Raw genomic sequence first — 14,663 nt, forward strand, 5'->3', positions numbered from 1 at the left:
AACTCTGGGGTGATTAACCTCTGAACCACATCACCAGTCCTTTTTTTTTTGTTTGTTTGTTTTTGTTTTTTATTTTGAGACAAGGTCTCACTGAGTTGCTTAGGGCCTCACCAAGTTGCTGAGGTTCGCTTTGAATTTGTGATCCTTCTGCCTTAGCTTCCTGAGTTACTGGGATTACAGCAGTACGCCACTGCACCCCTCTAGGCTGCATTCTTTTTTGGGGGGGTCGGGGGGGTTGTGGTACCAGAATTGAACTCAGGGGCACTCAACCATTGAGCCACATCCTCAGCCCTGTTTTGTAGTTAGAGACAGGGTCTCACTAAGTTGCTTAGTACCTCCTTATTTGCTGTAGTTAGCTTTGAACTCGCAATCCTCCTGCCTCAGCCTCCCAAGTTGCTGGGATTACAGGCATGCACCACTATGCCTGGCTAGGCTTCATTCTTATTGGTGAGTGCTCTCCTCCTTCTAACCTGCTCCCAACTCCACTCTGGGCACTGTTAATCACCTTTTCTCTCATGCCTTTCACAGACCTACCTCTAGCTTCTAGGGTCTAACCCTTAAGCCTCTTTTCTATCTCTCTAGTCATCAAAATAAATGAAACTGTCTCTTAACTTGGTGGTGGGTATTGGTATGTGTATGAGAGGGAATGAGGAATTGAGAACAGGGAAAGGGAAGCTGGAAGATGATGTCCCTGATTCTCTAGATCTCAATCCCATGACACTAACTTGGATGCTGACCCCTGACCTTTCATCACTCCCAAAGCCTAGTTGAATGCCATTGCCCCCATCATCTCCAACTGTTTCCTCTGACCTAGGCCCTTACCAACTTCAGCTGTTTCCAACCTCCCTTACCCAGTTGCCTGGTGAATATGGACAGGTGTTGGGGTCAGGTCCAGAGCTGGCAGGACTGATGAGCTAGGAGAGAATCCTCGGGTGTAAGAGTGGTGCTGTGGCTGGAGCAAGGGCTGGCGCCCTTCCTTCCATTGGTACAGTCCCTGGCTCTCCCTCCTGGACTCTGTGCTCTGCCTACTCATCATGTTACTCCTTACTTGGTGGGCCACACTCATTGTCATGCCTGCTTGTCCTTCTGCCACTGCTCCATGTGTTCTACAAGGAACCTGGTAAATGACTGGACAGGTGGTGAGTGAGGAAGGGAATTGACCCCCATAAGAAGGCCAGAGCTGTCACAGCAAGTCTCCATTTCTGCTTCTACCTGACAAGCGATGCCTTACCTCTGATCCTTGTTTACCACTCCTTCCTCTGTGCAGACACGAACTGGAGCTCTTCAGTCCAGGTGGGCGCCTATCACATGGCATTGTCCTATTCAGTGAACCTGACCAATGTTCAGGGCCATCTTAAGAACTTCTGGTAAGGGAATCTCTAGGGCAGTAGTTGAAAACTGACAGCCTGTGGATTGGATCTTGTCTGAAAATAAGATTTGTTCGGATTGTACAGCATTTACAATTTTTAAAGTATATTGCCAACATTTAAGATCTAGGCCAGGTAATTTTGGACCTCCAACCCACATGACATACTTTGCTGGAACTGAGCATTTGTTGTCCCTGGAGACAAGGCACATACTTTTCAGTTTGCCACAGTTTCTAGTTAATCCACTTTATTTTTTATTATATGACTGCTTCCTGTAGACTTTTGAGTTCCTAATTGCTGCTCTAGACATAAAGGAAATCAGCTCTCTAAAATCTGAACAGGATAGGAGAAGAAAAGGAAGGAAACAACTCTAGAGGAGTAAAGGGGAGACCTAAGAGTTGAGTTCCCTGAAGAGAGGGTGATTCTATGACAAGACAGAAGCCACAGGAGTGAATTCCCAGCTTCCCTCGTCATTCTATGAGATGGAGAAGCATCTCTAGCACTCTTCTTTTGCCCTAAAATTCTAAAATCCCTCAATGGGTGGTGAAGAGTCAAGCATTATTCACAACATTATACTCTCCTTCCTTTCCATAGGCCACAGTGCCTGGGGCTAACCCATCCCAGTGAATGTCTAGCACTGGTGAATTCTGTGAGAGAAACTTCAACAAGAATATGAGTCCAAGGGGCTGGGGCTGTGGCTTAGTGGTAGAGTGCTTGCCTAGCATGTGTGATCGATCCTCAGCACTGCATACAAATAAATGAGTAAAATAAAGGTCCATTAAAAAAAAAAAAGAATATGAGTCCTATGTTCTGTGGGAATGTGGTCTCTGTAGATTAGAGAAGCAAAAAAGGGGTGGAAAGAATGACTGGTGAGTGAGCAGAGAGAACATAAGAACAGTGAGAGGAAAGCAAAAGGGTACTTTAGGGGCAGTACAATCCTGACCACGTTTCTATTTCCCCTTCTTAGGAGCCCCAAGCCATTCAAGAGTCTGAGAATCACTTCAACTGGCTGAATGTCTTCATTCCTCCTATACAGTCATATCCACCCCCAAGATTCATTCTGGGACCAGAGTCTCATGCAAGTCAGCCAAACAAACTGGTTCATTTTTTGTCCTTCCTTTCCCTATTTATCCCCCTTCTTTCCTCACTGCCCCTCCAGGTCTCAGGTAGACTGAAGTCCAACTTTCTGGTCTTGGGATGTAAGCATAATTGACGGAAGATGCCTGTATCTGCTGTGGAGGACTATGTAGGCATTCTACTGTAAGTGTGGGATGGAGAAGCAGAAGATGGGCATAGAAAGGATCAGGAATGAGAATGAAAAGACATGTAATCACAATGAGCCCTATTTCCTCCAGCTTCCCAGCAGTGCCTACATCCCCAGGAAAGGGACACCCACTTCAGTTCTTTCTCTTATATCTGCTTTTATTTCACACACCTCCCCTGTCAAAAGTGATACCTTTGACTACAACTATGTCATCTGCCTCTTAAGGGTGCTGGGAGGGTTAAGTTTGCTGCCCAACATCAATCTCAAGGTGAGTTCCAAGAGATGGGCCTAAGAGAAAGATTAGGTGTGTGAGGTATAGAAATTGGCTCTCAAAAGCAGTCTGAGAGGACCAGGTGCGGTGGCACACACCTGTAATCCCAGCAACTTGGGAGGCAGGAGGATTTCAAGTTCAAAGCCCGCCTCAGTAACTTAGTGAGTCCCTATCTCAAAATTTAAAAAGAGCTGGGGATATGGCTCAGTGATTAAGCACCCTTGGTTTTCATCCCTGGTACAAAAACAAAAACAAAACAAAAAAAACAAAAATGAAAAAAGCAGTCTGGGAGGCAACTGAACCTATCTTGAGTTAATAAGACTGAAGAGAATTGGGAACCAGAATGTGAAAATGTGAAAGACATGAATTTTGCTTTGAAAAGCAACTAAACTGGTATGTTTAGTTCCCCTGAAACTTAAGGAGATGGGAAAAGTTTTAAAGGTTATCTAAATTAAGATGGGAGACATTTGGATCAAGAGATACAAAGTAGCAGGATAAACTGGAGCAGGGGTATCACCCAATTCTAGACCAGGGTTTCTGACAGAGTTCCGATTCTAATAATACCACACATCTTATATTTGGGGTGTCCTCACTGAATGGGTGGGTTCAAGGAAAGATACCAAAAGATAACTTTCCTTTTTATTTTACCCCAAACTTTCCCAGTAAATTCAGGATGTTTGGATGTCACAGGAATAGACACTCAACAGGAACCTCTCCTAAAACAGGTTCTGCTTATGGAAAACAAGAGTTGAAGAGTGGGGAAGAAAAGCAGGCACCTAGAAAAATAAATAGAAAAGAGAATGTCCTTCTGCCATATGACATTTCTCTGGGAATAGCAACAATTCTAGCAAGGGAAGTATGATACTGAGTTAGGAGCACTTGTATATAGCTGGATAACAAAGTATTTTCATTCTTTTCCTCTCTTTTGGGGCAGCATCCCTACACCAGCAGCCTCAAACTACAGTCTAGTTCAAGCAGGGTCAGTAGACAGAGGATGTGTCCTGGCTTAATGATAGGAGGAGGAGAGGGAGGTAGCTCCTGAAAAAGCACCAACTCCTCTCCAAGTTCCAGGGAACAGGAAAGGGAAGGTAGTTATTTAAAAAGAGGAGGAGGTGAACAAAAGCAAAAGAAAGCAGAAAGGACTAGAAAATAAACTCTGCATTGACAAAGTATACAATGCCCTCCTCCCACCTCTGAAGACTTCATGCTTTACTATCTCTCAGCTTCAAGAAAAGGTACATGCCTTAAATCCTAGAGCCTTGGGAGGCTGAGGCAGGAGGATCACAAGTTCAAGGCCAGCCTCAACAATTTAGCAAGGCTCTAAGCAACTTGGTGAGACCTTGTCTCAAAATAAAAAATAAAAAGGGATTAGAGAATGTGACTCAGTGGTAAAACACTTTGGGTTCAATCCCCAGGTACATATATACATTCATATTTACATACATACATAAGCAGGAGGGCGGCTCATCTCCTCTCTGATCTTCACAGGGCTGACTGATGGTCCCCTCTCTACTGACATACAAGAAGAAAATAGACTCAGTGTCCTTTAAGACTTTGTGAGCAGCCCCCTGAGCAAATGGAGAAGAAATGCAAATTGTGAGCTGAACTCAGAAACCCAAAGTTATGGCCAGGGACTTAAAGTGCCAAAGATAGCAAGGGGAGGGAAGGGTATTAGGATACTTGCTATGGATGAAAGTACAGGGAAGTATTGGGAAACTATGCAAAATATCCTGTTCCTTAGCTAGGAATAAGAGTTCAGTGGTAGAGTGCCTGCTTAGCATGCACAAGAACTAGTACCTGAAAAAAAAAGTAAAATTACATTTCCTGTCTTATCTTTGTCTAGGATATGTTCCTTCCTCAGCACTTGGGTTTGATCCCCAACACCTAAAAAATAAATAAAAGTCCAGCTCCTATCTTGACTTTGCCTAGGATGTGTTCCTCAGAAAATCCAACACGTGGCTTCCAACATGTGTTGATACTGCCTGAGCTCACAGGCAAATCATAAAAAAAAAAAAAAAAGGTCATCATTGAGTTCTCTGCCCTGAATATTTCTCTTCCCCTCTTCCTCCTTTATGCCAAGAGCTAAAGAAACAAGTGTCAGGTCAGACAAGTTATAACTTAATTGAATATGTGATAAGCAAGAAGGTTAGAGGGAGGAGCTGAAAGCTGATGAAAGAGGACTACGCTGAGGATATGGCTGTGAGGAAACAGGACCATTAGTTTCTATGTGTATATGAATGGGTTTATGGTCACCAGTTTGGAAGAAATACAAGATTAGACAGTAAAATAGAGAAAAACCAAAGTGAAAAAGTTCTGTTGTTTCTAAATTCCCTAGGACAGAAATTTGAGATGATAAATACTCTCTACTCCTTGCTGTATATGAGATTTCCTTTCTCTGCTGCCAAGTCATTTGAAAACTTAGTGACCTTACATCAGCTGCAGGCGTTACCACCAAAGGGGGACCTGAACCTATCTCTCTCAATACTCCTTCAGGTTATATCTCAAAGCATGAATTGCAGAAGAATCAAATGAAGGCACACATGAACAGGGCCACAAGGGGGGGCCGTTGTCCCAGAGTGGAACCTGACAATGGCAGCCCTCCTTGTCCTTTGCTCATTCTTCCTAACCAAGTAGTTGGAGTGGAACATGTGTCCTCATGAAGTACTATGGCACTATTCCCCAAATGCTGCCCTCATAGTCATGTGAGTCTGGGAAAATTTCAAACTACAGGGGCAAAGATTCTAGGGACAGGTTATTCCAAAGGCTGAACACACCGAGGGACAGGCTTCATTGCTCACACTGCCTTTTGTACCTGGAGCCTACCTGTGATTTCTTGGATAGCCAGTCCTGGGGGTCCTATACATGACCTGGCTGGAGATGCTGTCCAGGGGTCTAGCATCCCCCATTAACTTCTTTCATGGAAACCAGCAGGACACTCTATCCTACACTGCTAATAAAAATCTCAAGAGAAGAACTGAGCCAGGAAGAGGACTCCCCAATTTTGGGCTCAAGGTGTCATGATTTGTTTCTTTTCCTTCCCTTCCTCCCTCCTCCCCTCCTTTCTGTGGTGCTGGGCATAGAACCCAGGGCTTCACCCATACCAGGCAAATGTTCTACCACTGAGTTACACCCCCAGCCTGATTTTATAGTTTCTTGGCTTCACAAATTGGAAAGAATTGAATGATATTGGCCAAATCATATTGTTATATTTTATGCATGTACAAATATATAACAAATCCCATCATTATGTGCAACTATAATGCACCAATAAAAAATTGGAAAGAACTCCTTAAGTAAACAATGTGAACTGGGGCTACAGTGCTGAAGAAGCTTCTCCTTTCAAGATCCATTCCACCTCATAAAATTAATAAAATTGGAAATTAATACCTGAGGCTAATGTATAGTAACGCAGCTGAGGCGCATTTATAAAATTAACTTCCCATGCCTACAGAGATCACTCCTGTTCTTAAAGACATTCAAGAAGACTTTAACTTCTATTTGTATTTCACTATTTTCCACCCCAAAGTTTCTGATTTAAATCTCTATTTCTTAGTGCATTTTCAACCATATCTATTCCTTGTAAATGAAAAAGTACAGCCACTTTCTATCTAGATAGTAATTTACTTTCTCCAAGCTCATATGATTCTTTTTATCTTCTTTGTTTTGCAGTACTGGGGATTGAACCCTGGGCCTCACACATGCTGGGCAAGCACTTTCACACTGAGTTAAATTCCCAGTCCTTTTATCTCTTGGCCCATCTTTCTTTTGTAGTCCTCTGATTAACCCTTTGGTTTACTTTCCCATCAACTTATTCATTCAGCAAAATGAATAGCACTATGTGGTAGACCATATTCTAAGAGTTGGGAGATACAGCAATAAATAAAACAAGATTAAAATATTCTACATTCCCAGTAGGGAACAGACAGACAGACACACACACAGACACACACACACACACACACACACACACACACACACACACAAAAGATTAAGATGGACATATTAGCCCATGCATGCAATCCCAGTGACTCGAGAGGCTAAGGTAGGTGAATTTCAAGTTCAAGGTCAGCCTGGGCAATTTAATGAGACACCTTATCTCAATATAAATACAAAAAAGGCTGGAGGATGTAACCACAGGGTTCAATGCCCCATACCACATAAAAGTAAAAAAAAGAGCCACATACAGTGGTACACACCTGTAATCCCAGCAACTCAGGAGGCAGAGACAGGAGAACCATAAATTCAAAGCCAGCCTGTCTCAGCAACTTAGAAAAGCCTTGCCTTAAAATAAAAAAAAAAAAGGGCTGGGGATGTAGCTCAGTGGTAAAGTACCCCTGGGTTCAATCCCAAGTCCAAAAAGAAAGAAAGGAAAAATGATTGTATAGAATGAAGAAAAGTAAAACAGGGAAGTGGGTTAGAAGTGCTGAAGGAGAGCAATTTTAAGGAAGGTTGTTGGGAAGCTTTCACTGAAAAAAAAAAAAAAAAAAAAAAAAAAAAAAAAAGTTAGCAGACTTAAAGAATATGATGAAGTGACCTTTACCTGGGGAAGAATTTCTGGCAAGTGTGAAGGTCTTAAGAGTCAGCACACTTGTAGCGCCTATGTACAACAAAAAAGACAGTGTTCCTGAGACAGAGAACATGGACTTGAGTAGCAGAAGTCAAACTGGTAAGAAGGGAAGGGCGAGACAGCCATGAAGAGTCTTGCAGGCCTTCAAAGGTACTATTTTTTTCTTTTTCCTTTTTATTCTTACTTTTTGATTAGGACTGTTCCTCCTGATAAAGGAAAACACAAGAGGCTTTGCGCCTAAGAGTGACATTGTCTAGCTTCCATGTTAACACTAGTCACACTGGCTACTGTGTTGAAAACTAACTGTCTGTGGGCAATGTCAGCTACTACAATAATCTTGAAGATTCAAGATTAATAATTCTGGCTTGGTTTATGGTGACAGAAGTAGAAATGAGGGTTAATGGGACTCTGGATATATTCTGAAGGTAATGCTAAGTGGATACAATGACTTGGAAATGAAAAAAGGTGTCAAAGACAATATCAAGATGCTTTGACATGAACAACTAGAAGGATGGAGTTGCCATTAGCTGAGAAAAGGAAGACTGCAGGAAAAAATTGGCAGAGATGTTTAATTTTGAAATGTTAAATTTGAAATGCACACGAAGTATCCAAGTGGAGATGCCAACGGACAACCAGATATATTCAGAAGAGAATTCCTCACTGAAACTACAAAACTGGGACTCACCCACATCAAAATGGTTTTAATGCATAAGACTGGATAAAATCAGAGCAGGTACCTGTGAAAATAGCAGACCAAGGACTGCATTCTGCAAAGTCAGCAGAATATGGCAAGAAACCAGCAAATGACACGGGGAGGTCAGCTAGGAAGCAAAGAATGGTCTAAAGTCAGGCACAGAAAATATTTCAAAGTAGTGTCAAATGCCACTGATATTCTGTAAGATGAAGCAGACACATGATTAGATTTAGCTATGACCAAGTCATCAGAAACCATGGTAAGAATAGTGCTGATACAAATTTAATAGGGAATTTCTGGAGAAGTAAAGAACATTCTTGCTGTGAAGTGGAATGGAAAAAGTGGAAGCAGAAGAGGAAATGGGGACAAGAGGGCATTCTCTGCAAAGTGAGAGAAGACTCAGGGGAGAAAGGGAAGTAACCGACAACAGAGAAGGGACAATTGCAAACCATGTGCTCAAAAACTAGATAAGAGCTACTGCACAAGTCTATGGACAGGATCATGGAGTGTTTATAGCAGGGTTTCTCAACCCTGACACAAGCAATATTTTAGCATAAAGCTTCCTGTGCATTGTAGTATACCTGGCTTTTCTCCAGTAGCATCACCTCCTAGTTTTGACAACCAAATGTCCTCTGAGGAACAAAATCAAGCATGGTTGAGAACCACTTGTTTATAACAGGAGTGAAAGCAAAGTACATGAGTACAGATGCTGGAAGGTGGTTAGGTGTGGTGGTGGGAGCTCGTAAATATGTTCCTGTTACTTCTATTTTCTCACTGAAATAGGAACAAGTCCAGAGTGAGACTATGGAGGGAGATGTTAGTTATGAGGGTCAGAAGGTATGCAAGTTATCAGAGAAGAGGGCAAGTAAAACACCTAGGGAGATGGAATATGGCTGGATAAATAAAGAACCCACTTTAGTTTCCAGGTGATAAACTTAAGACCTGCAGCATGGCTGTTTTTTGCCCACCCTTTCAGCTGCATGGATCTAGATATAAAGTAGGTGATGAGTTGAGTAAGAAAAAATAAAGTAATAGCAAAGGAGAGGAAGTTTATTCAATACTTATTACTGGAATTTAGCTTGAGAAGAGAAATGAAGATGTGGGAAATTGAGACAGTGGAAAGGAAATAAGATCAAAGGATTGTAGGTCCTGGTGAAGGGATGACTGCTGGATTCAGAATACTAAAGGGAAAGATCTGGAAAGACAGGAGGTAATGGTATGAGAATGGGATGTTTGAGATAAGACATACGGAAGAGATATCATCAGTCTCGATTATGACTAGAGGAGGAGGATGACCTACATGGATACTGAAGTCATCAAGATTATGACAAGAATGGTGTAGTGTGGTATAGTCTAAATGCTTCAAAGTGGTATTGGGGATGATGAAAAATGGTCCGAAAATAGTATGAGAAAGGAAGACACCTGAACCACCTCCAGGCTCAGTGGTACAATGAGTGCAGAAGAGAAATCACCACCACTACAATGGCAGGAGGAGACGCAGAGTCCTCACAAGAGATCAGGTCTTAAAATAAAAATGAAAAGAACTAGGGATGTAGCTCAGTAATAGACCACCTCAGGTTTCAATTAGCGGTAAGGGTAGGGTGTGGTGGTCAGGGGTTGGGATGTGGGCCAGGCCTCAAAGCAAGAGCGTAAAGGGAACAGAAGAGACTGGATATACGAACGTTTATAAAACGTTTGTAAATGAGCGACTGTTAGTTCCAGAGAGCACAGAAGAGTTTCAGGAATTGGATGAGAGAGACAGATGGGACAAAAAAAAAAAAAAAAAGAGGACAGAGAGATACAAGGTTACTAGGGTATTAAACATTAGGTGACCAAGATGGGATTAGTTCTGGTGGTTGTAGAAGAGAGAGGGGTCTATTTTGGCCCCCTTCAGGTCTGCCAGCGGAAGTGCGAGTAGATGAGAAAGTGTGAAGGAGAGATAGTTTAACTCTTGATTTATAAATTAGACCTACAAATTAGACCAGGCCATTTTGAGGCAAAGTCCTGAGTTCCTACTCAAAGAAATTAAATGAAATGACTATAAGGCATTCAGCACAGGGCCTAATACTAAAGTACTCTTAGTTGTGATAATATTATTATTAAGAGGATGTTATGAGTGTACCTATGATTTCCCCTCATGCTTTGCTCTTGAGTGGCAGCCTCTAAGGCCAGCTGCAGTCAGCTAGGGTGCTACTCTGACCCTTGCATCCTTATCCACTGACCCCATCAGTAAGAATTTATCCAGTGTTAACTCTACATTGTCCTAACAACACAAACCAAGACCAACATACAAAAACAAAAACACTTTATTGCTGAGTCATCTGGAGGTTCCATATGGGACACCAAACCTCACATGTGAGTCCATAGGAAGGCTAGGGAAGAGCAGAGTCCATAGCATTGCCAAGATTTCCACATCAGGAGAAAGATTAAGGGTCAGGGTCCTTTGAGTTATACTTAGGGAATTATCTACTCTGATCTTGTTAATCTTGTTAGTCCCTCCAGGTCACTTCTACTTCATCTGTACGATACCTGTAGGAAAATAAGGAAAACTTGGTGAAGGGCTATCCTTTAACATTTTCTATCTTATCTGCTACCCTCATGTTTCTGGATTTTCTGCCTACCTCCCTTATCTAATCCTATCTACTCCCTCAAGCAGTGAATCACTCACCTCTGTGTAATCCCAGAGTCACGGATGGGTGTCCTGTGTCCAGCCTGAAACATCTCCCATCCAGCATGGGCTATCATAGCTCCATTGTCAATGCAGAATCTATAAAGGAAAGGCGATACAAACTCATGCTTAAAGGCAGAAAAACCACAATAGTGGGAGAAGAAAAGAAGAAGAAAGAGAAAGGACCTTTACCTCTCATCTGTGGCAAAAAGCTTAGCTCCACGTTCCTGGCACATTGTCTCCATCATCTCCTGCAGCCGCAGATTACCTATGAAAAGATAAGGTTCAGGGTGAACTAAGTTTTAGCCATTTCTCCATGGTCCAGTCATACATTTCATGTGTACTTACTAGAATAAAGCAGGGGACTCGGGGCAAGGATTGGGAAACACAGGGCAAGAAATCAAAGTGATCATTTTCCCAAAACCTTAGAGATTTAGAATATTAGGGGGAAGATACATAAGGCCAAAAATACAAAAGAGGAATGCCATTCAATGATACATACACCCCACGCCTCCCACAATGAGGGCTTCCTGGGAACCACAATGCGCCATGGCTCGCTCTGTGATCTCTACCAGCATTGCAAACACAGTTTCCTATGAAGGACAGAGAAATGAAAATGTCAGAGAGAGATCCCAGCTCAGTTTCTGCTCTACTGGATAAAACCTCCTTTAGACTGGGTACAGTGGGGCATGCCTATAATCTCAGCTATTTGGGAGGCTGAGGTAGGAGGATTTCAAGTTGAGGTCAGCCTCAACAACTTAGCAAGACCCTGTGTCAAAATAAAAATAAAAAAGGACTAGGGATGTAGCTCAGTGGTAGAGTTCCCCTGGGTTAAATCCCTAGTACCACCTACCCCCTGACACTTTAAAAAAAAAAAAAAAAAAAAAATCAACCTTTAGCCTCAACTTTTGTCCCACCTTTTCATTCCATTACCTGCAAGGAGAAACATAGATCCTCAGGAGTACACTCGCCTGTGGCCAGCATCCTTTGGGCTACATCCTACAAATAAAGGGAAAACAAAAGAATGAATAGTGGTTTTAGGATTTCATGAGAGTAAAAATGAGCACAAAGGATCGTCATGGTTCATCACACTTCAAAGTACCAGTATATCCTGTAGCATACACTGCCCTTCACTGGCACCCAGCTATATGATGCGCACCGTTCATTTAAGATTCAGTAATTATTTCTTGAATGCTTGTCCTGGCATCTCCCACCTCCTACTATGCCTATTTTTTTTGCCATAGTACTTATAATTATCTGAATATATTTTATTATTCCCCTCTTTCTTTTTGCTTATCTGTCTCCCTCCATTAGGATCTGAGCTCCGTGTTGACAGGGATATTATTTTTTCTTTGCAGTGCTGGGGACTGAACCCACGGCCTTGTGTATGCTAGGCCGGTTCTCTTACCACTGAACTACATCCTCAGCCCCTAGGCAGAGATTGTTGTTCTACTCCATGCCATGTTCCTATTATCTAAAACAGTGCTGGCACACCGTAGATATTCAATAAATATTTGCTAAATGTATATGGCATCTGATATGGACCAGTGATATCTGTAGGAAATACACAGGTGAGTAGAATAGATATGTTCATTAAAAAAGCATGAAAGTGCCTCCATCTCTTCTTACCTCTCACACTTACCTCAATGAAAGACAAAATCCCTGAGAATGAGACATCCATCCCCTTTACAGTATATGGCAGCTCAACAAGCTTCTTGCCTCTAGGTAGGAATGAGTAAAGGCACTAAGTGTACAGTCAGATGGCTGCTCACCCTCCCAAAGTCTTCCCAAATCTCATTACTATATATGCAGAGACAAAAGCACATACAGTAATGGCCTCAATGCCAGACCTCTTCGACCTTATGTTCTCTTACCGCTTTGCCATCTGTTCAATGTTGTAGCCTGGACTAGGATCATTTGAAATCTAGAAGGAAAAATAAAGTGAACAGGGCTGGGGCTGTGGCTCAGTGGTAGAGTGCTTGCCTAGCATGTGTGAGCACTGGGTTCGATTCTTAGCACCACATATGAATAAATAAAATAAAGGTCCATCAACAACTAAAAAAATATTTAAAAAATTAATAAAGTAAATGACCATACAAACACGTTTACTATAAAATACAAAATTATATTCTTGTATGTATACAGATGTTACTTGCCATTCTGGGGTGCTTCTCCATACCAAGCTGAAGAAAACCCATCACTATATACCTATATCTATATATATATATAGATAGGTATGGAATTGTGCCCACACATAAGTACAAACTAATATATATTTGTAACAAAAAATAATATTTACCCATACAACATATGGTTATTATTAAACACATAAGTACCTAATTACCCACCCATGTTAGGAAAAAAAAATAAAAGAAGTTAATGGAAGAGGATGAGGTCAGATATGCAGGAAGTATAAGAAGCTATTTATTTACTATTTTCTTCATTTCCACTGCTTCCCAGAAATATGCCCACATCTTATGTTGTCTGTAGACACTAACAGCTTACCTTCAGCACTCGAGCAAAACGATCCAGACAATTACCCACAGCAATATCAATGGTTTCCCCAAATATGCGGTACCGACGTTCTGAGTAGGCAATCACCTAAGGGCGATGAGGATGTCCGTGAAACCTCAAGTCTGTAAAAAGGAGTATTTGGCTTTGGGGAAGAAAGTAGCAGAGTATCAACATGGCTGTTAGTTTCCAATAAGAAATGGGAAAAAAAGTGCTTTCCCAAACCTTGAATGGGTAATTTCTATATAGCTCTTCTCTGAGAAAAAGCCTAAAAACCCTCGGAATTCCTAGGGCAGATTCCTAATCTACAGAAGATGGCCTAGTAACCTATTGCAATAGTTTGGGTATATACAAATACATTTTCAATACATTTTTCCACCTTAGAGGTTCCTACTATGTTCCTCAAAAGCAGTCTTGACCATTTGGAGTAGGAAATGTGCTTTCCTGCTTGGAGGCAGAAAATGGGAGTCATTCTAGGTAAGTCATCAGTGTAATAGTATTTGGAACAAGATATAAATTGAAAAACTCAAAAATCTCATATGGAGTTAGACACATGGCCTACCCAATACAGCAAAGGCAATTCACTTATGCCCATTCTTTTTTTTTTTTTTTTTATTATTGTACACAAATGGGATACATGTTGTTTCTCTATTTGTACATGGCGTAAAGGCATACCATTTATGTAATCATAAATTTACATAGGGTAATGTTTGATTCATTCTGTTATTTTTTTCCCTTCCCCCCACCCCTCCCACCCCTCTTTTCCCTCTATACAGTCCTTCCTTCCTCCATTCTTGCCCCCCTCCCCAAACCTAACTCTAACCCTAACTGCCCATTCTTTATATGTGGCAAACTTTAATCATAAAGAATATCTACCACCTATTGACACACTGGCACATATGCTGACATTGAGGGATTCTTAGGGGCCACATGAAGTCCCTTTCCCTTCCTGGTACTGTTAGGGATTTCCTTCCTTTCTGATGTAGATCTTACTCTGCTGTCAAAAAACTAGTGACAAAAGGGGAAGGAAAAAAATCCCGTATTTCTTTCTACTTCTGTTATCCTCTTCTTTACACCCAATCATTTCTGTTTTTCTGACATCTAAGCAAGCTTCAAAAGGGAAGAAGAAAACTATCACTGGTCCTCTTTATCAACTCCTTTTTTTTTTGGGCGGGGGGGGGGGGGGAGGCAGTGCGGCGGTGCTGGAGATTGAATCCAGGGATACTTTACACTGAGCTATATTCCCAACTTTTAAGTTTTTATTTTGAGAAAGGATCTAAGTTGCTGAGGTCTCATGAAGTTGCTAAGGCTGGCCTTGAAC

The 14,663-nt window shown here is 41.7% G+C and overlaps 1 protein-coding gene across 1 annotated transcript in view; it reads right to left on the reverse strand.

Annotated features, from left to right (window-relative positions):
- Positions 1 to 10,451: 10,451 nt before the first annotated feature.
- Osgep (O-sialoglycoprotein endopeptidase) overlaps positions 10,452 to 14,663 on the reverse strand; it is an 8,447-nt gene continuing 4,235 nt past the window's right edge. Inside the window, exons 4-11 of the mRNA XM_047539788.1 lie at positions 13,337 to 13,432; positions 12,706 to 12,755; positions 12,474 to 12,552; positions 11,765 to 11,830; positions 11,334 to 11,424; positions 11,024 to 11,099; positions 10,832 to 10,930; positions 10,452 to 10,692 (exon numbers count right to left, since the gene is read on the reverse strand). Coding sequence (XP_047395744.1) covers positions 10,653 to 10,692; positions 10,832 to 10,930; positions 11,024 to 11,099; positions 11,334 to 11,424; positions 11,765 to 11,830; positions 12,474 to 12,552; positions 12,706 to 12,755; positions 13,337 to 13,432 — 597 coding nt within the window. The 3' untranslated portion in view covers positions 10,452 to 10,652. The remainder of the gene's footprint in view (positions 10,693 to 10,831; positions 10,931 to 11,023; positions 11,100 to 11,333; positions 11,425 to 11,764; positions 11,831 to 12,473; positions 12,553 to 12,705; positions 12,756 to 13,336; positions 13,433 to 14,663) is intronic.

This window comes from Sciurus carolinensis, chromosome 2 (assembly GCF_902686445.1).
Source record: "Sciurus carolinensis chromosome 2, mSciCar1.2, whole genome shotgun sequence".
NCBI classification, from domain to species: domain Eukaryota; kingdom Metazoa; phylum Chordata; class Mammalia; order Rodentia; family Sciuridae; genus Sciurus; species Sciurus carolinensis.